This window comes from Vigna angularis, chromosome 2, assembly GCF_016808095.1.
Source record: "Vigna angularis cultivar LongXiaoDou No.4 chromosome 2, ASM1680809v1, whole genome shotgun sequence".
In the NCBI taxonomy this organism is placed as follows: Eukaryota; Viridiplantae; Streptophyta; class Magnoliopsida; order Fabales; family Fabaceae; genus Vigna; species Vigna angularis.
Window position 1 is genome coordinate 48,252,690 of NC_068971.1, and position 20,117 is coordinate 48,272,806.

General features: G+C 32.2%; 2 protein-coding genes across 6 annotated transcripts; both read right to left on the reverse strand.

Annotated features, from left to right (window-relative positions):
• Positions 1 to 4,054: 4,054 nt before the first annotated feature.
• LOC108328641 (mannan endo-1,4-beta-mannosidase 7) lies at positions 4,055 to 5,737 on the reverse strand. The gene is made up of 6 exons (XM_052873679.1): positions 5,439 to 5,737; positions 5,229 to 5,359; positions 5,062 to 5,128; positions 4,823 to 4,942; positions 4,540 to 4,745; positions 4,055 to 4,452 (listed from the first exon to the last, which is right to left on the reverse strand). The coding sequence occupies exons 1-6, from the start codon at positions 5,598 to 5,600 to the stop codon at positions 4,098 to 4,100; spliced, it is 1,041 nt and encodes a 346-aa protein (XP_052729639.1). The 5' UTR covers positions 5,601 to 5,737; the 3' UTR covers positions 4,055 to 4,097.
• A 3,370-nt stretch (positions 5,738 to 9,107) lies between these two features.
• On the reverse strand, positions 9,108 to 19,996 carry LOC108329010 (protein transport protein Sec24-like At3g07100). 5 transcript variants are annotated; one of them, XR_008247251.1, is made up of 15 exons: positions 19,804 to 19,996; positions 18,314 to 19,441; positions 18,090 to 18,228; positions 17,392 to 17,582; positions 16,522 to 16,629; positions 16,176 to 16,379; positions 14,997 to 15,228; positions 13,435 to 13,584; positions 13,149 to 13,305; positions 12,143 to 12,270; positions 11,729 to 12,051; positions 11,461 to 11,649; positions 9,845 to 10,082; positions 9,354 to 9,480; positions 9,144 to 9,234 (listed from the first exon to the last, which is right to left on the reverse strand). XR_008247251.1 is itself a non-coding variant. In XM_052873681.1 (14 exons), the coding sequence occupies exons 2-13, from the start codon at positions 19,364 to 19,366 to the stop codon at positions 9,852 to 9,854; spliced, it is 3,105 nt and encodes a 1,034-aa protein (XP_052729641.1). In that variant the 5' UTR covers positions 19,367 to 19,441; positions 19,804 to 19,996; the 3' UTR covers positions 9,108 to 9,234; positions 9,845 to 9,851. The 5 variants fall into 5 exon arrangements, 3 of the variants coding, with proteins under 3 accessions (XP_052729641.1, XP_052729640.1, XP_017418460.1); XR_001832182.2 differs by having other exon boundaries at positions 9,354 to 9,598; XM_052873681.1 differs by lacking the exon at positions 9,354 to 9,480 and having other exon boundaries at positions 9,108 to 9,234.
• Positions 19,997 to 20,117: the final 121 nt, after the last annotated feature.

Sequence of the window (20,117 nt, forward strand, 5' to 3'; positions counted from 1 at the left end):
CATGCAGTAAAAACAACAAGCCTCATACACTTTATTTTTCACAAAAGTCCCTTTTTCTACCCAAACTCTACGAGTTTTTATCACTTTAGATTTTTTGTGTAGATGCGTGTTTCCACTTCTTGCATTGCTTTTCTCAAAGTTTGTTTTGGCATATGACTTAGACTTAGTTGCCTTTGCAAGTAAATTCTCAAGAATGTCAATATCAAACAGATGACTTTTACACGATAGACATTCAATAGGTTGTACAATAGTATCAGATTCAGATAATGTAGTTTCCAAATTACTAACTTTGTTTCTTAAAACAACTTCGTCATCTAGTACTTTTTCATACCTCAATTTCAATTCATTATGCTCTTTCTTTAGCTTTTTATGAGCAACATCAAGTTTTTCAGATTCATTTAACAAATCAAGAAATGCCTTTTGTAAGTCAAACTCATTACTTGACTCTAAGCTAGAATCACTTACTTGGCTTCCTGCATCTTCTAAGTCTGCCATTAAGCACAAATTTGCTTCTTCATCTGAATCGCTTGAGCTTGAAGAACTAGAAGCATTCTCTTCCCAAGCTATGTAAGCTTTCTTCTTCTTTGGAAACTTTCTTTCTTTCTTTTCTTCACTTTTCTTATTTTTAGGACAGTCAGTCTTCACATGACCTCTTTCTCCACATCCATAACATTTTATGCTTGAAGAAGATCCATGATTTTCTTTCCTTTCTTCACGGTATTTGTCTCTTCCCTTTGCTTTCATAAATTTTGCAAACTTCTTAATCATAAGACTCATGTTTTCTTCATCATCATTGGAGTCATCATCTTCAATCCTTTTAGAGTTCTTTCCTTTGGAGATCTCGGACTTGAAGGCTAGTGTCTTTCTTTTGCCTTGATCTTCTTCAGCCGTCAATCTTCTCAACTCAAGTTCATGCTCACGGAGTTTCCCAAACAAAATTGGCATCGACATTTGAGTAAGATTTTGAGACTCAGAGATGGCAGTCACCTTTGGTTGCCAAGACCTGTCCAATGATTTCAAAATTTTTACATTCAATTCATCAGTATCAAAAGTCTTACCCAACCCTGTCAAGTGGTTCACTATGTGAATGAACCGCTTTTGGACATCAGAAATTGTTTCTCCAGGTTGCATTCTGAACATCTCATACTCCTGAATGAGAGTGTTCTTCCTTGCACGTTTCACATCCTCTGTTCCTTCATGTGTGACTCTGAGAACCTCCCACATTTCTTGTGCTGTCTTACAAACTAAAATTCTATAAAACTCATCAAGTACAACAGCAGATGAAATAATGTTGCGAGCCTTAATATCAAATTGAGCTCTTCTATTTTCCTCTGGAGTCCAGTTGAAGTATGGTTTTTCTACTTCTACACCATCAATAGTTCTTTTTGGAATATAGGGACCATTTAGTACAGCTTCCCAGATGCCTCTGTCAACAGACCCCATAAAAATTTCCATTCTGACTTTCCAGAATGCATAGTTATCACCAGTAAAGAGTGGTGGTCTGTTGATGGAAGCACCCTCGGCATATACTTGAGTTTGATGACTGGCCATTTTCGAAAAATTTGAAAAAATATCAAAGCAAGCTCTGATACCAATTGTTGGAACAATCGGTACCGTTATAGAGTTGCGCAGCGGAATAACTTATAAAGCGGAAGGCGTGTTCGGTCAAACTCTTAATAAGATGGTCCTTTTTAGAAATTTAATTTTCTTAGAGACAAATTTCCAAACAGTTGATGTGCATAAAACAGTAATCAGTATAGAGAATAGAAAAAATCACACAAGCAATTTTTATCCTGGTTCGATTCAAAAGAATCTACGTCCAGTTGTTAATCACTATAAAAAGTGATTAACGTTTTCACTAAAATTAGTTTCACAAGTTTACAATAGAGTAAATTAAACAAAAAAAAAGATAAAACCTTCCTTCGAACGAACGAACCGGAAGAACAGCAACTTTGCCAACTTGAAGAGAACCGCTCCGACCTTTGACCTACAAAGTGCGAGCTTCTCCTTTTCACAAGACCAGGCAATGCAATGAACTAGCTTTTGGAACTTCCTCAGATCACACTGTATTCTCAAAAGCTTTTCGTTCAACTATCTTTTTCTTTTTTTAATCTTCACAGAAAAACCACTATATAGCCAGCTGCTCTGAATATCTAAGGTTAAGTTTCAACTGCCACGAATAATCGATTATTGTAAGTGATAATCGATTATATGATGTGATAATCGATTATTCCTGTATGACTCTGTGATAATCGATTATTATCATTCCATAATCGATTATTGCAGTTAAAAATGCAAGTTTACAAGGTTTACAAGAATTTCCTACTACATTTAATTTCTACAAATTGTTTTTAACTAATTCTAATATCTTCTTCAACTAAAACTTCTTATAGCATCATCAAAACAAATTTCTTCAAGATTTACCAATACTCCTTATTGGTAACATGTTGGATCAAGTGTTTATTATTGGACAAAAATTATAGTTCACAGTCATTGTATAGTTATTATTATTATTATTATTATTATTATTATTTAAACGTATAGTAATTCATTGTCACAATTTTGTTGTGACTTATTTAACCCTCACCACATAATAATTGATGACACTTACAGCATAATATTTTTAAAAAAAAAAACTCACTTTTATACTTTTATTTTTACTTAATTGTGTGACTTAGGGATTCATATAGTTTTACTTGGCAATTCATGTTTTTTCACTGAAAGAAGAATCATTTTTTGCAAGAAACTTTACTTTTGAAGAAACTTTGTGGTATGATATCTCCTATAAAAAAATTCTTTAATTTGATTTCTTCGAACTTTTGAGAAATTTTAAGTTTTAGATTAAAAACACAAATTAAAATTGATCTGAACATAATTAAGTAAAAATTTAAAAATATATATAAAAGTATGAGCTCCTCAAGTAAAATTGATCTGAACATAATTAAGTAAACGTTAAAAATATATAAAAAGTTTTTTAAAAGTGTGAGCTACTCATGTTTCTTAAAATTATTTAGCATTTGAACATAATTATGTTTTTCTTAAAAGGGGTACATCCTGTAGGGATCACAAAAAGTATTACAAGAATCAGAAAAGATATTTAAGAAATTCATGTTAGAAAATGTCTTTCACAGAGTAAATTTTTCTTATGAAAAACTTTGTATGACATACAAGATATCTTTAATAATAAATTTCTTTAAAATTAAGTTTTTTCTCACTACAAGAAAATTATTAAATAATAATCAAAATTTACAGAATTATATTAAGTATAAAGTAAATACTATTTTAAAATTTAAAAGTATTATTATCTAAAATAGTTTTTCCATTTGTGTTGGTCTGCCATCATATTACTTTTAATAAATATGGTCACAAATTTCAAAGCAAATTATACTTTTATACCTTTTATTCTTATTTATTATTATTTACCAGTGAAATAAATTGTAATTAATATACATTTTAATATAAATCTTTTATAGAACTTTTTTAACCATTTTTTTTTCTAGTCCCATAATAATCTTTTAATTTTATTCATCCAATAAAATAGGGATAGGATGATTGCCTAAGAGAAAATTGAAAATATTAAAATAATGACAGAGTGATAATTTTATATTTATTAGATATATAATACATAGGTAAAATAAAAGAATAAATTTTTTTATTTTAAAAAGAAGAATAAAAAGTAATATCTAATGTAAAAAATTTATATGTTAAAAGTATTATTTTTTAAAATCTTAAACTGTTTTGTCAAAGGACAAGTAACTACCACTACTTTTTTTTTTATTATTTTTATCTTTTAGAATTTTTATTTTTATGTATATATTAAAAACACACATAACTATTTTGAAATTTTAACATATTAAGTCTCTAATAAAATAAAGATCTTCTCTTGTTGTTCCTTTCTTTTTGTCAAGTGATAAATATTTTTTTAACTTCTTAAATTAGAACATAAGTTTAAAAGACACTAGAAAGTAATTTATGGCAACCAAAAAATATTACAAACCCTAAGAGTGCAAATCAAACATGTCATATTTTTATAATTACTATAGCTTGTAGACGATAATCATTTATTTGATTTAAAGAATAATTTATACAATATATAACTATAGAATACGAGACATCCTTAAAGACTGTTGGGCGATGATTTTGACAATAGAAGGATTCCGTTGAAAGATGATATCATAACCATCAGCCATGTTTTCCATTCCTTCAAAAAACAGTTGCCAAAAAGCTGCACCAGCACATGGTCCCCTCTGGCTAGCGCTGCCGTATACCCATTTGTAAAATTTTGCATACAATCGGTCCCTTATAGCATTGGTGAATCCTCGAAATGCTGCATTTAACCCAAACTCCGTAACAAGAATGGGCTTTCGTAGAACATTTTGTGCATCTTGAATATGCGTGCTAACCCATCTTTCAGTGAAGACATCTTGATGTGATTGGTTAAACCGCGCCATCCTGCAGCAGAAAACCAACCATCAATTCACATATATTATAAAGTTTGCATATTTATCACACGGTGAAAAAATGAAAAATATTTATTACCATTCATCAGGGTAGGCATGAATGGAAGCATAATCGATTTCAGGAACTAGATTGTTAGAAATGAAATCAGTTCCTACATGGTATCCATCAGGATTGATCAGTCCTCTTTCTGGCATTGAATTACCATAAAACCCTTCAAGCCCTACTTGCAGTAAGTGTTTGTTGTCAATGGACTTCACATAAGCAGCCATCTCACTCACCCAATCCTGTAAGTTAATAAACTTTCTTTTCATACCTCATAATCACTTTTTTTTCTTTTTACAATGACAACACATAAAATTACCTGAACTTGTTTCCCGGAAAAGTCTGAAGAACGAGGTTCATTCATGAGCTCCCACGAAAAAATGGTGGGGTCATCCTTGTATAATAATCCAGTCACTGTATTTTTTCTTGTCAGCACTGTCTGCATTAGATACAGTAATTAATTAGAATGATTTTATAGTGCAGAGGTATTTTATTACATTATCGCTTAATAAAAAATGATAACAGTTGAGAATGCATGTTCATATTTATCATTCTTACCTTGACATGATTTTTGTAGAATTGCTTAGTCATGGAGTTAGAGAAGAAGTCATCTTCAGTGCTTACGTTGTGACCACTTTGTGTTAGTAGTGAGTTTTAAGTCTAACTCAATCCCATAAAACCAGCTTGTAGGGTGAGGTTTGCATCCACTTATATCTCTCTAGTTGGGACTTCCAACACTTTGTTTTGCCCATTGAACATACTGATTCTTTCCACCCAAATCTTTCCAATTATTTACCAGGCTTAGAATCAACCGAATCTCGTATTTTCCTGCTTCAGATATCACAGCATCCAATGCCTGCAAACCATGCAAGGTGAAATCTTTGAAAACTGAAAGCATGTGTGAATGAAAAGCACAAAGATTAACGATACAGTACCCTGAAAACATTCTCGTTATAAACACCAGGTGAAATTTGTAGGGCTCTGTAACCTCCATCATTGAATGCCATGGTTCTTGCTAAGTTTAAACCATGTTGGGAAGCTTGTTCAAAAGCTGTAGTGACCTTAGAACTTGTAGATGGGTCGGCTGCAAAAGTCATAAGCCAATATGCATTGAATCCGTTGAAGTAGTGTGGTTTCCCGTTTAGAAAAAAATGGGTGCCATTTCGTTCAATGAAATCGTTAGGTCTTTGGGCAACTATTCTTTTTTCAGCAATATCAATGCAATTCACGTATAGACTGATGCACAAGATCATCATAAAACTCATCCAGACCAAGTTTTGAAACCCCATGACTTCTTTCCAAACCCCAAGACCCAAAAGCTAAATTTAAACGACCAAATCAAAATTAAAGATAGAGAAAATGAAGGAATGGTTTTAAAAGATAATGGATTTTGAAAAAGTAGAACATTAGGATGAGTTTAAATAGATGTGGAAACCTATATAGGACAAAAGTTACTCACATCATTTCTGTGCTCCTTACATTATTTTTGTGGCCCTTGCATCATATTTCATTTAATAAACACGTACAAAATAGTCACAAAATTCAAAGTTATACTTTAAAACCTTTTATCTTTACTTATTTGTGTTTGAAATAAATTTTACTTTATGACATTTTAATGAAAATTGTTTATAGAAATTTTTTAAGCATTTTTTTTTGTCCACACAATATTAAATAATTTTTAATATACACATAGTCTATTTAGGACATATTCAACAGGAGTGGTCAAAGGAATGGTAAAATGGGTCAAATTGTCCCATTTTATAGTTAGCCTTTCGTTGCCCCACAAAAAAATGAGGTGGGACAAAGTCTCGCGTAGACGAATAAAATGGAAATTTTAATTTTTTCTATCAAAGGACATGTTAGTGGGTTGACTCTCGTTAACTTTTTTATTAATTTTTTATTTTTTAAATTTTGTTATTTAAAAGTTAGATTTATATATATATATATATATATATATATATATATATATATATATATATATATATTAAAAACACATGGTAAGTATTTTTAAGTTTTACTAATTTAATTAAAGTACCTATTAGAATAAATTAAAATAATTATTATTTTTATGTTAAATTACCCAATTAAAAATTGAATTTATAAGTATTAATAATTTAAGTTACCTTCTATATTTACTTTAGTAATTAATATAATTAAAAAAAGTTAATTATTTTTTTTTTAAAAATGCAATAAGATGAGTTGAGCCACAACAAAATGGTAGGTTAAAAATTTAAATAAAGAACAAAATAAATAACACATTCAATATTGAATATAGATAAGACCAATTTAAAATATATATAAATAATGCAAACATCATGTTATAGGTGATTTTATAAAGTTGAGTTAGACTTCAAATTTACCTCTTAACATGATATTAAAACTGAGTTAGAATCTAACCTGGTGAAGATGTTTGTTGAGTTTATTCTACCCATTTTTGGATCATCCGTTAATCTCTAGTCTCATACACAAGATGTATATATACCTTGATTGAAAGTCTCACATCAACCAGAAATAAAATCAATTCACAATATATAAGTAGAGGTAAATATTACATTATAAATGGGTTGATTGTGAGCATAAGTTAGATTTAAATTAGTATTACCTAATAATTAATTATACTAATTTCTTTATAGAATTTTGTATAAAAATATATTTAATAATTAAGTTTTTTTTTTCAGTTAGTACATTTGAGCAATTGTGTATCGGATTTTAGTAGACAAAAATACCCTCTATGGATTCTAAGTTTTAAGGTTAATAGTATTTTAATAATTTTCATTCTCAAAACTAAAAAAACAAGAAATCCCAAACTCTTACTAAACTCTCTCGTCCCTCTCAATCCTTTCTCTATCATCTCTCTCACTCCAACATTTTCTGTATCATCCCTACGGTAGTCCCAACTGAAAAAAATTTAAAATCTATATATATATATATATATATATATATATATATATTTGTTACAAAAAGACACATTTGGTAATATTATAAATTTTGTTTTATATTTTCTTTAACTTATTTTAGTAATACGATTAGCTTATAAAACTTAAAATTTTTAAACCAATATCTAAAATGTCAACTATATCTAATAGTTTAATTTAAACAATAATAATAATAAATATGTTTAGAAATATATGTCAAGATGAACAGTTAAATATAATACTTAAACATACCAAATGGCACAAAATTAGAATTATTTTCAATATTACAAATTTTCATATATCAAAATAATAGTTTACTCATATAACAATATAATTTAATTGTTTTCTATTAATACTTTTTTTATTATCTGTATTTTTAATGTACTAATCAATATAGTTGCCCATTGTAAAAAAGAAATATCTTACGTTAATTTCTTTTAAATAAGAAATTAAAAATATACATTTTAATCATATTACATTCTTAAGTAAGTTGATGTTTAAAATAAATAAATGAATAAAATTTATGTTTAAAAAAATTATTAAATTTTGTTTCTAACATGTTAAAAGAATGACTTATATTTAAAGTATTACTTTTTTTCATATACTATTTTTTATTATTTATAATTATTTAGTCATTTAATAAAATTAAATGACTAAATATATTTTATTTTTATTTTTAAAATAATATTATTTTAAAAATAATACATATTTATTGATAATGAAATATAAAAAAATTTATTATAAAATAATTTTGTCTTAAATTATTTATCAATAAAAAATTGTATTTATAAATGTTCATATGAAATAATAATATAAATATTTTTATTAAATTAATTTTATCTAATAATATTATTTTTAATTTACTAATTAAATGAGCAACACTTATTAAATGTATTTATCCATATAATAATTAAATTAGTCTAACAATATGAAATGAATCTCTTTATACAAATGTAATATAAGTCTATTAACTTATATTAGACAATTATATATCCATATACTAATTCAACAAGTCAAACAAAATATATCAATTAGACAATTATAATTATATTCATTCTCAGATTAGTTGTATCTTACAATATACATTAATCTATCATATACTAATTCAACAAATCCGACAAATATAAGAATGATTATATAAATTTAAAAAATTAAAAAATACTTGTCCACACATTACATTGATTTGTATTTATAATAAAATATATTGTTCTTTGTCCTTTTAAAAAATTTACTCTATATTTTCACATATTATATCCTTTGTATGTTACAAAAATTACTTTTTATATTTCTATTTTCTAAACTTATAATAATTTTTCACCTTAATTTTATTCAAAATTTAATTATAAACCTAAATATATTATTATTTTTTCTTCAACATCTAAAAATCTTTTAATGTAATTTATATTTACTAATATATAAAAAACACAAAACACACAAAAACAACAATCCGTGCCTGTGCACGGGTTAAAACCAGCTAACATAAAAAATTAAGATAGTAAACCATAGAATTATGTTTGCAAAATTACAATATTATAATTGATGAAAATTTTAAAATATTGAAAGATAAAATATTTTTAGCCACATGTTGCAAAATGAAGTGACCACTCGTCTTAGAGTGCAGATGTAAATTGCAGCAAGTGCCCAAAGGCTTCTCTTCCCCTAAAATTTTATGTACCAAAGAAATTGAAATTTTAAAGAAAAATGTTTCAACATTACACATCAGAATAAGTAACAATTGTCAACAATCAAAATTTAAGATTTCGCAAGACTGATTTGACATGCCATCTCTTCTCAGTTCTCTTTCTACTTTCTTTTTCTACAATAAAAGAATCAACCATAAGATTACGACAAAAGGAAATTTAAGACCGAAAATGACAATCTATCTCACAAGGTAAAATAACAAAAACAAAAAAGTTCCCCTTTTCCCTTTATCACCTGAAAACATGTTTAAATTCAATCTGTGGTAGTGTTTAACCTAATCGATACATCTCAGGATGAATCAACAATCTCCCAAAAGCATCTTACTCACAAATCACGATCAATTTAGCCAGGTCAAGGATGCCTGTCCAACCACCGGAATGGATAGATTCAATATATTTTCAATGCAGAAAGAAATGGTCCTCACTTGCCAGACAAATAATAAAACCCGTCTTTAAAAACTGCTTATTTAGCCAGGGAAGCTGCCAAAAGAGGGAATCAACATATAAAGTCGGTAAGTGATTATATTCAGATCACTCTATATAGAAATTTAAAAAACAGTTTTCCAAGGATAATAGTACTATAGTAGTCAGTTAAAGATTCTGGATATTCATTCATATGGTAAAATTCTGGATATTCATTTATATGGTAAAATTCAGAGTCCATTGATAACCTCTAAACCACAAGATTTAACTAAACTTTTCTCTAAAACGGAATACAAGCCATACCTAAACATTATGATTGCTGCACTTGCCGGGATATCTGTAACATCCATTCAGCGTACCCACTGTTACCACCCATCTGGTCCTCAACGAGGTTTGAAAGAAAGAGGAATCCTTCTTTGGGCTGTTCACCTTGCCTCACAAGGTGGCATAACTGGTAATAAGCACGATCTTTATTTCTCAACTTCTCAAGTAACTTCATCAATCTCCTTGACATTTCATTGTCATGCTCACTGAGTGTAGTCTGTTAAAACAAACAAGGCATACACACAGAACCAGATTTTTTTTATTAGATAAATAAGACAAAATAAAATTACTCTACTATGATTTGATGCTATGAATTGGCCATACAAGGAGTTAAGAATAATATCCATAAATATCGATGCAACAAAAAGAAAATATTACAACCGCAACAAATGTTACAGCAGAACTGCTACTATTTAAAATGATTTAACCAAATTAACTAAAATAATCCATACCATGTACATATAAATGTTAAAAAAAAAATACAAAAACAAAGTCCAAATTGATCACATATTTGCATGTTTATAACGATAAAAAGTCAGATCACATTCTTAAGCAAGCATACAAGTAAAAAGCAATAAAATAGACTAGAAATGAATTTGGTTAAGAGATGATAATAAGAAAACAGATTTAAGACTAGAGACAAAAATAGAAAAAGGTCACAAGTCACACTACTTCTATGATTCGTCAACACGTTTCAAACTTTCCTTCAACATGTGGTCTATGTTTTCATCTGTGGGATTCACCAGTGCACAAGAGTAGGTTGAGGAAGGAAGACGGGACTTATTCAAACCAGTTCTAGAGATGACATGGCCATTGCAAGGAGGAAAAGACAGAGGTGATTCAGTATACTGGTCAGATAAGACATAAGTGCAGAACCCATAGAAGGGTAGATAGGTGAGAGAATCATGGCAAACTACTTCGAATTAGGTTTTTATCTATTTTTTTTTTCGTTTTAAAAAGGCTGCCCCAAGAAACCCCAAAAATGTGACAGCGTTGAGGGTAAAATGGGATTTCAAAATGCCTCCCTGTAGTGCCACATACGGCTGCTATTACCAGCATGATTGCAACTGCGGAGACTTTTCAAAACTGCACCGCTTCACATCTATGACTGTGCTACTGTCAATGAGTTTTTCACACCATTTGACCATTGAATTAAGTATTTTATCATGAAGACGATTGCTCATATCATAGCATTTCATACTTATTTTATACTTAATTGAAATCTCATGGCTAACATACAATATGCCTTTTTCTATTGTAACACAAAAATAAGAAAGATAAAATTGGCATATAAGATAAACTACAACAAAACCCTTATTCCATTAGATGAGGTTGGCCACATGGTTCAACTTCATTTGACTACACGCAGGCAAGATCAACATGAAAATAACTTATGAGTTAACATTGTACATGCTGGGTGGGCAAGAGAAGGAACATATAATGATTTTACTTAAATAAGAACCAAAAAAACAACCAGCACCAATTTGAAATAGGGATTGAAACGATAACTAGCTGCTCAACGTGACAACCTATAATAAATTCTCCTTTGCCTTGAAACTATGAACCTATTTTTGTATGGTAGGAATACACAATACCTTCGATAATTCTGCTGCAAAGTCTGGTCCAAGTAAATTTTTGGCTATGTCCGGTGAAATCACCCTACCAAACCATATAATGAACCGGAAACCGTCATCATACAAATAAAGGCCCCTAGAATCTAAGCTCTCCCCTGTCAAAGGTAAACTTCTCTCAACACTTTTTAAGTCATCAGCCTGCATAGATGCCTGAAACATGAAGAAATAATTCATGCATTTTACAGTTGAACCATATTATTTGTAACATTTCAAGATAAGCAATGTATACCTTCATAAGATATTCATCAAGTCGAATCAAACTAGGATAGAGAAGTTTCAACAGTACTTTTATTGATACAGTCATCATTATGTGTCCTGCCGCACATCGTTCATCCAGTGGAACATCACCATATCCTCCACGTAGAGCTGTTGATCTACACAGGGCTAATCCATATAAAATTAGGAACTTTAGAGAGTCGGGATATATCATTCTGTTGGCCAAGCGATGTTGCACAGAATAAAGATTCCGATATTCCCTAAGGGCTTTCACAATTCTTAGTTGAACAGCAGTCCGTGCATCTTCCAACTTTTGGGATAATGTTTTCTCAATTGCTGCAATTATAAAGGCACTGTTATAGAAGATAACAAGCAGCTATCATCCATAATGTACAATGTCACTAGACCAGAAGCCAAATTAATCTACCTAGCCTACTTAACAGCGATACAATAGCACCACTATCAGCCAAACGATAGATATCTGCCAACTCCGTAACTACTGGAACTGCCATTGTGTGTACTCTTATTCGCCTTTCCCCGCAAGATGCTGTATAACTATTTTGTTGTTATGGATGCAACATTTTACATTTTACATCCTAAACATTCTGACAAAAAAAGAATATTAACCATAACAGACATCCCAATAAATGTTAAACAGTGAAGAAGAAATAGTAAAACAAAGCATGATACAATGAGTTGAATGAACTACCAAAAGTGAAAAGGATAGAATAACATAAAGGAAGTTTTTTGTACATCGGAAGGAAACAAACTCTTCAAAAATATAAAAGAATGTCTAAGCACAGCATCTCAAATGGAGAGTAATTTCTTGAAAGAAAGAATAACTTAATATTTCAATGCAAAAAAAGGGAACGAATCTCTTAATGTTAAATGCACCAAGAAAACAATAATTCCGACAAGTAACATAAATGGCCAATGTACAAGAATGAATAAAAGAGGATAGCTTTAGGCAGTCAATCAACAAGATAAAAGTGAAATCTCAACTTATGCTTCTTTATAATACTTTTCAAATGATAATATTCTTAAATTACAATATAGCAATACAGAATCATAAACATTATATTAAAAATCATGATTAATAATAAAACCAGTGTACATACTAGGGATCCATTTGTTACAGTTTTTCTTTTCTCAAAATAATCACTTCTTTTAGTTTTTCAGGAGTTTATTCCAGTTTTTAAAATAATGAGAAGCTGAAAAGAATTTAAAATCGGATTAAAATCAGAAGCAGTTTGAAGCTTCTCATAAAATCAACTACTTTAAAAGGAATATTCCTATGATTGTAAACAAGCATAAATTAGATTTTGCCTTTCTTTAAATTTCTACTAAAAATAATCATCAGATTATTTCACTTCTTTTAATCTTTAAACAAACCGTCCCTAGAACTATCTCAAGAATTATCAAAGTAAGGATACAGCAATGCAACTTGGAAATACATTGTCTGAGTTGTCAATAATGTCTCTTCAAGTGATAACTGCATAGCAAAGGCTTTATCACAATCTACAGCAGGAAGTGCTAACAAATCAGTGGACCTTAGCATAAAGTTTCCATGATAAGTTGTGAAGCGAACACCTACAAACAAACACAGGTAATTATCAGCAATTTTATGTCCATCATACTAGATACAAGTTGCGTGAAACAGAAAATAAACAAAAGGAGGTATGTAGGAAAATATTTTCAAGACATAATGGATGCACAGACCTTTTGCACATCTAATACGCATTACAGCTTCCCATGCAGTTTCTCTGGTAAGGTCTCTCCTTAATTCATGTCTCAATTTATCCCCATGAATAGCTGATTGGAAAGCTGGATAGAAATACACTTGACCAGCAGTATATTTTGCCAGAGTTCCTAAATAGCCAGCAAATTATAAATATACAACTCACTTTCTCAAGTAATCACTAGAATGCCAAAAAAACAAGAGCTTAAAAGAACACATCTAAGCCTAGGAGAGAATAAAATCTATTATATTTTTTTGACTTAATTAAGTCGTCCCTTATAAATTTGGATATTTTCAATTGAGTTCTTATTATAGTTTTTGTCTATTGAATACTTAAAATTTTTACATTTTTCAATTGAATTTTTCTGTTAATTAGTGATGTGACTATTAACTTGTTCCATCATTATACTTAACTATCTCTATGTCTTAAGAAATGTGAGGTTTTGTAGTTAATATATAACAATATTGACGTTAACGTAGATCGACAAGTGACTTTTATTGTTTTCATCAAAAGTTGGATAACAATGTTGTCATTTTCCCGAATGACTTTCACATTATTACCGAAAAATGAACTGTTGCCGTCACTACCATTGATGTAGGTGACAATGAAATTCCCTTGATCAATGTAGGTAACAGAAACAGTCCCTTGATTGTCGTGGGTGACAATGTGGAAGTCATCGAGAAGCATGACAACATTGTTATTCAACACATTTTCAATGAAAGTAACAAAAATCACTTGTCGTTTTACATTAACCACAATATCAATTTATATTAACCACACAATTTCACATTTCTTAACACATGGACACAAATAAGAAAAATAATGGAACAAGATAAAAGTCACATCACCTAGTTCATTGAAAAAATTGATGGCAATGACTCAATTGAAAAATATAAAAATTTTAAGTACTTAATAAAACAAAATAATTTAATAAGAGCTCAACTGAAAATACTTAAATTTATAAGAGACTTAAACTTAATTTATAAGAGACTTAAAACTTAATTAAAACTACACATCAATGCAGAATTTACTAATTTCTTTTAAGCACTTACACACTAGTGCTTTTTTTTGAAATACATCCATAGAAAACCACACATTTTTATATTCCACACATCTATAATCACAACACATCAAGGGAAAATACAGCAATTGTTCAACCCTGTGCATCTAACTCCACCATCAAGGGAAAATATGACAGTCATTAATTTAAGATTATTCAATGACAAAAATAACGTGATGAACTAACTCTTAACTCGATATCAAAGCCATGATGTCCTGTATCAAGTGCGGACTATTTATGTACAATACAAGGTAATCAGAGTTATTAATTGGCAAGATTTTTATAGACCAAAGAAAATTTTGACATGCTTTGTAAAAGCCCATAAAATCAAGGGATCAAGACATCACAAAACAATTTTCTAACAATAAAGAATCGTCTATTAGATTTATCGATCAGAAGTCTTCCAATCCAAATAGAAAGGTGAGGCACTTTTTAAGAGAATTAGAATATCGCATAATTCAGAAGAAAATGTAAAAAATTACCCAAGGAGGCTACATCTGTGTACTTATCACTGAATACATAAACATTTGCTGATATTTGGTACTTGGAAAACTCAGCAGCCATTTGTTTATAAAATGGATCTTCTGGCAGTCTCAGTCCATGTTCTTTGTCAGTCCCGTAAACACGAGAATCATCTCCACGTAACTTCAAACGGCCAACACCAAGAGATGGGAGTGAGTTTTGAAATATTAACAATTTCCCTCCGAGTTGACTCTGTATAGAGAAGTATGAAAAAAGCACAACAAAGTAATATATAAGATAGTGAGAGTGTTAAATGCATAGGAAAAAATGTACAGAAAATTGAATTAATTCTCAATGGACAGTGTTCTCTTAAATGTAGCTAACAAAAGGGCCTGCCATTTTGCAAGGAGTTTAAATTGTTTCTCTATGTTCCATTTTATTTATTAAGCAACCTTCTCGTAGTTTAGTGTGCCCAGCAATGCTTGGAGTAGGAATTGAGCAAGGAATTAAATATTGAGATATGCCACATTTGGGTGGTCTTCACTTGGTTGTTTTAACATAACTAATCAATCATAAAGTGTGTATTAAACAACACACTTCATCACTAGGCAAGTTTTGTTTTCACGGACAACACAACATCATTAGCCTCAAGTATGTATTAAATACAACATAAATAAATGATTAACTTGAGTCAAAGAAACTTAATGCCGACAAAAATTGGAACTTCATAATTGGCACTAAAAACACCCATACAAGTATCACAATTCCATAAATTGGAATCCTGTTCTAAATATCATTACTATGTTGTATTTTTGTCCCTGAAATTAGATTAAGAACCCCCTACTAGAAGCCCAAAGAAATGTGAATTACCCAGCAGAGGTCTTACCCATTTTCTACCATAATGCTTCATATATATATTACCGAGGAGCGACAGATCTACATTAACATCAGTTCAAAAATATTCAAGCACATACTAATATTTCTCCTGGTTACTATTGACAGTTTTTCTTTCAAGAAAAATAGGTTTGCATTGGAAACATTCAATATCACCTATCTTCTCATTTTTTACATTGAATATTGACGACTTAAACTTCACGTAGGTATATGTAACTTGAAGAAAATTTATACCAAATTTTATCCAATGTACTAATATTATGGTATGAAATTTACTACCAAAGGTTGAAAACGGACAAACATACCATAACCATGAATGCAGCCTTAAGAGCAGGACCAAAAGCTGATTCCAAGTTAACATTGTCATGGAACATCGTTGGCAAACTATCTAGGAAGGTTTCTACCACACTTCTTGATTCAGACAAGTTAACAAGAAGATCATCTGGCAGCGGAATAAATATATCATCCAGATCTGACACTACCAGCATCTGCGGTTGAGTCAGGGAAGACTGCAGAAGCATGAAACACGAATAATCAGTACAAAGTGAAGGAGGGGTTAGAGGAGTTGGGTGGTGGTTGAGGGGAAAGGGGGATGGTCGGCAGGGGCAGACGTATATTATTCACTGTAGTATTACAAACAATATGGCAAACCTTCATGTTATAAAAGTGTATTGTGCTGTCAAAAGTCGCAAACCCAATTTGGGTACGTGGAAAGCCGGGAAGCTCATCCAAGCATGACTTGATTGTATTGGCCACAACCTGCAGTTAGAACAGTAACATCAACGGCCAAAATAAAGTGCACTAAAACACCCCAAAGATAGTTGGAACTTGGGATGAATTGGTTATTAAGTAACCTCAAATGAAAAATGCATCTTACAACACAAAGTAGCCCAGGAAAATGTTTGTGAAGAAGTAAATGACTAAATGTTACTTCCAGGCAAATTTCATTTTCAACACTTGCACTTTATGTATAATATAGGACAATTCGGTGGTCTCAAAATCCAAAAGAAACTCGTTCATATAAAAGAAATTCTTTCAAAATCTATTCTATACAAAAAGTAATCATTAACAAATTACTCATGCATGCTCATAAAACATAATATGTGCAGGCACACATGCAACCATCGAATATGCGTAAGAAATAAACTCAAACAATTATTGTGATTCAGCAGTCAATAGTCACTAAAAGGAAACACAATTGAACAATGATCAAAAAGATATGACATTAATGTTAGTGAAATGAAAACCGCATTCATAAGCTTTCTAGTGAGACTATAATATTCTCATTTAAATAAACTAATCAAATGCAAGTACATTATAGGATAACTATTTTCTTCTTCGTAACTGGAAACAGTGTTATATGAATCATGTATTAATCCTGACTCATTTAACACACAAAAGTAAGGCCATATATCACCCAATAGTATGATTTATTACTTTTCCATAAAATTAAATAAACCAGTGTAAGCTTTATCAAAGTGCAGTACCAGTCACACATTGAGCCAAAAGTAAAGTAATTACCTCAATCATGCCACTTCTAACTGCAGATATGGAAACATCGATGAGGAAGAAATACACTGGTGGCATAGGAGGCCGCACCATATACTCAGCAGGGGCCACAAATTCCACAGTCCCCTTTGTAAGCTCAGGCCGTTGATGTATATCAACTCTTTTTCCAGTGGCATCTAGTTGTGCATAATATTCACTAGGAACTGTACATAACACTCAATATATTAACATTATTAGAAAGATAATATACAACCAATAACAATATGCATGATATTATTTATTTTTCAAAAACAAGTAATGTTCTTCATGGAAATTTTTAATCATTCCAGTGGGTTACCTGTACATCATAAATAGTTACTGTCTATTTATAATGATAGTAATAAACACAACACAACTGACATAAATATGTAGAGTCGGAAAACCAGAGACCAAGTTATGTCCCCAATGACCCTGAAAACTTACTCCACCTTGCAAAGGTAAGCAAGTGAAGTATGTGCATTCTATTATGAAATGCACCAATGGGCTCATCCAAATAATGCAAGCGATACTGGCAGAAATTAATGAATTTTCAGAGCCACCGATAAAACCCTTTCTCCGGATAAAAGTGTTCAGGCCAAAGTACTTGCGTTAAGACCAAATTCCAGCTATTTTCTAATTTTGACATTTTATTTTTCAAATGTAAGGGATGAGGTTATGAAAATAAAAAGTACCATCGTTAAGCAAGGTACAAACGTTGCAACGGAACTTTCTTCCTGCTTCTGTAAATGTCATATAAGGATTCACATATGTGCGACATCTTCTGCAGCGAACAACACTAGCTGGGGCAAAATTAACTATAGGCACCTCTTCCTGAAAACAAAGAACAGTGAATACTTGCAAGCAAATAACATGACCGTTATGTGTCTTTCGAACAACAGGGTAAAGAAGCACTAACCCCATCAGGGGGTTCAGCAAGCGGAGAAACAACTGCTCCAAGTGGAAGGTGCCACCTAGAAGCCAAGGACTGGGAGCTTGGTACGGCACTAGTCGTGAGTCGTAGAAACCGGGGATTGCAGTTCATGGGATACATGTCAGCCAAATTCTTTGGCTCAATATCACCTTCCAATGGCCTTGGAAGTTCCTTGGGGTCAAATAATGGATCCATTGTTCCGGGACGAGTTTGCATTGTGAGGGCATTGAAGTCTTCTGCCAAGCCCTGAACAGCACCTATATGGGGCGCAGATCCAGGTTGCTGCTGCATTGGCTGGATACCAGGCGGAGGAGCCACTTGGAGTGATGGAACATAACCTCCTTGATGAGACAAAAAAGGAGAAGCTCCAGCAGGTGGAACAGTCCCAAAATTTCCTTGATTAGCAGGGAAAGAGGAATGCATGGGTGGACCTTGCATATCAGGACCAGTCTGCTTACTCGGGTACCCAGGAAAAGATGGCTGAAATGTACGCGGAGGAACATTTGAACCCATGTGCGGAGGAACATTTGAACCCATGTGCGCAGGAGCAGCAGCACTTTGAGGTGGGGGAGATCCCATTGGGACAAAAGGCATCTGTGGCTGAGCTGGAAGAGACGTGGGAAACGGCGGTGCTAGATTAGGTGCAGAAGATTGAATTGATTGTTGTCCCATAGACGGCGGAGGTGCACGTGGCTGCATTGTCGGGGGGAAGGGCGGTGCCGGAAACTGCTGAAAGGGTCCAGCAGCTAGCGGGGCATTGGATGGTTGAGGAGGAGGAGGCACTGAAGGATCATTGAACCTCCCTGGTGGTGCAGGTCTAAAACCGGGTGCCCCTGGTCCAGCTGCAGCAGGTCCTGCTGAGGAAAATGGAGAGGCGGCTTGCGAAGAAGGAGCTGGAGGAGCGGGCCGAAAAGAAGGAGGCTCTGATCCAACCACGGAACCGGTTGATGAAAAGGGTGTCACTGTATGTGCAGCAGGAAAAGGCGGTGGAGAAGGCCTTGAAGGAAAGGTTGGACGACCAGGATTTTCAGTCCCCATAGGTTATTACAAAACAATCCAAATCACTTCTCTCTAATTCAATTAAAACTTAAAACCTCTGTCCCATCACCAAGCCTGTGAAAAGAAAGCAATAAAATGCACGCATCGTTTAAAAAGTAACCACATGCAACACAGTTCAAATCAACAATAATTATAAGAGAATCGGAAGCAGTCAGGTTAACTTTGGCACAGGCAGCTAGTGCTGAATACATTGAAAATAGCATGAGGACTAACATGAACGAGAATTAAGCATCACATACGATTAGTTTAACTAAGAATTGAGGAATACGGGAATAGAAGTGTTAGGGTTGTGAGAGAAATGGTTTGGTGATTTGGATTTAACTGCCGAAGCGTTCTCGATTGTCACAGATCGATAAAAGGAGGAAAGGGAAGAAGAAGAAGAAGCAGTTGAAAACGAGATCGAGAGAGTGACTCACCGAGTTGCGGATTCGGATCGGAGACGCAGAGGCTGATGCGCACCTCGCGATTAAGAAGTTATATGCGTTGGACTAAACTGAGGTGAAGACCCTCTCTTGTGTTCTCATACATCAAGAAGAAACCCGGTGACAGCACCTTCCCTGCAGCAATGCGACTATGATTGAATTTCACCGTTCTTTCCCTTTTTTTTTTCGGTTATCGACACCGCTTCTCGGTACAGAAACATGTGTGGCTATAATTTGGGCTCGTGACCCAACTTTTGAACTGGACTAGCTTGGAGGCCCGTTTTATTGATGGATCTTGGAGTTAGCCG

What these genes read in the sequence shown, in the direction of transcription:
- LOC108329010 (XM_052873681.1), bottom strand. Translation starts at nt 19,366, where the DNA reads ATGGGGACTGAAAATCCTGGTCGTCCAACCTTTCCTTCAAGGCCTTCT. An exon ending in TTGCTGAACCCCCTGATGGG is followed by an intron (nt 18,229 to 18,313) that starts GTTAGTGCTTCT and finishes CTTTGTTTTCAG; the next exon opens with GAAGAGGTGCCTATAGTTAA. An exon ending in TTGCAGCAGAATTATCGAAG is followed by an intron (nt 10,083 to 11,460) that starts GTATTGTGTATT and finishes TTGTTTTAACAG; the next exon opens with ACTACACTCAGTGAGCATGA.
- LOC108328641 (XM_052873679.1), bottom strand. Translation starts at nt 5,600, where the DNA reads ATGACTTTTGCAGCCGACCCATCTACAAGTTCTAAGGTCACTACAGCT. An exon ending in AAACAAAGTGTTGGAAGTCC is followed by an intron (nt 5,129 to 5,228) that starts CAACTAGAGAGA and finishes AAGTGGTCACAA; the next exon opens with CGTAAGCACTGAAGATGACT. An exon ending in CATGCCTACCCTGATGAATG is followed by an intron (nt 4,453 to 4,539) that starts GTAATAAATATT and finishes TTTCTGCTGCAG; the next exon opens with GATGGCGCGGTTTAACCAAT.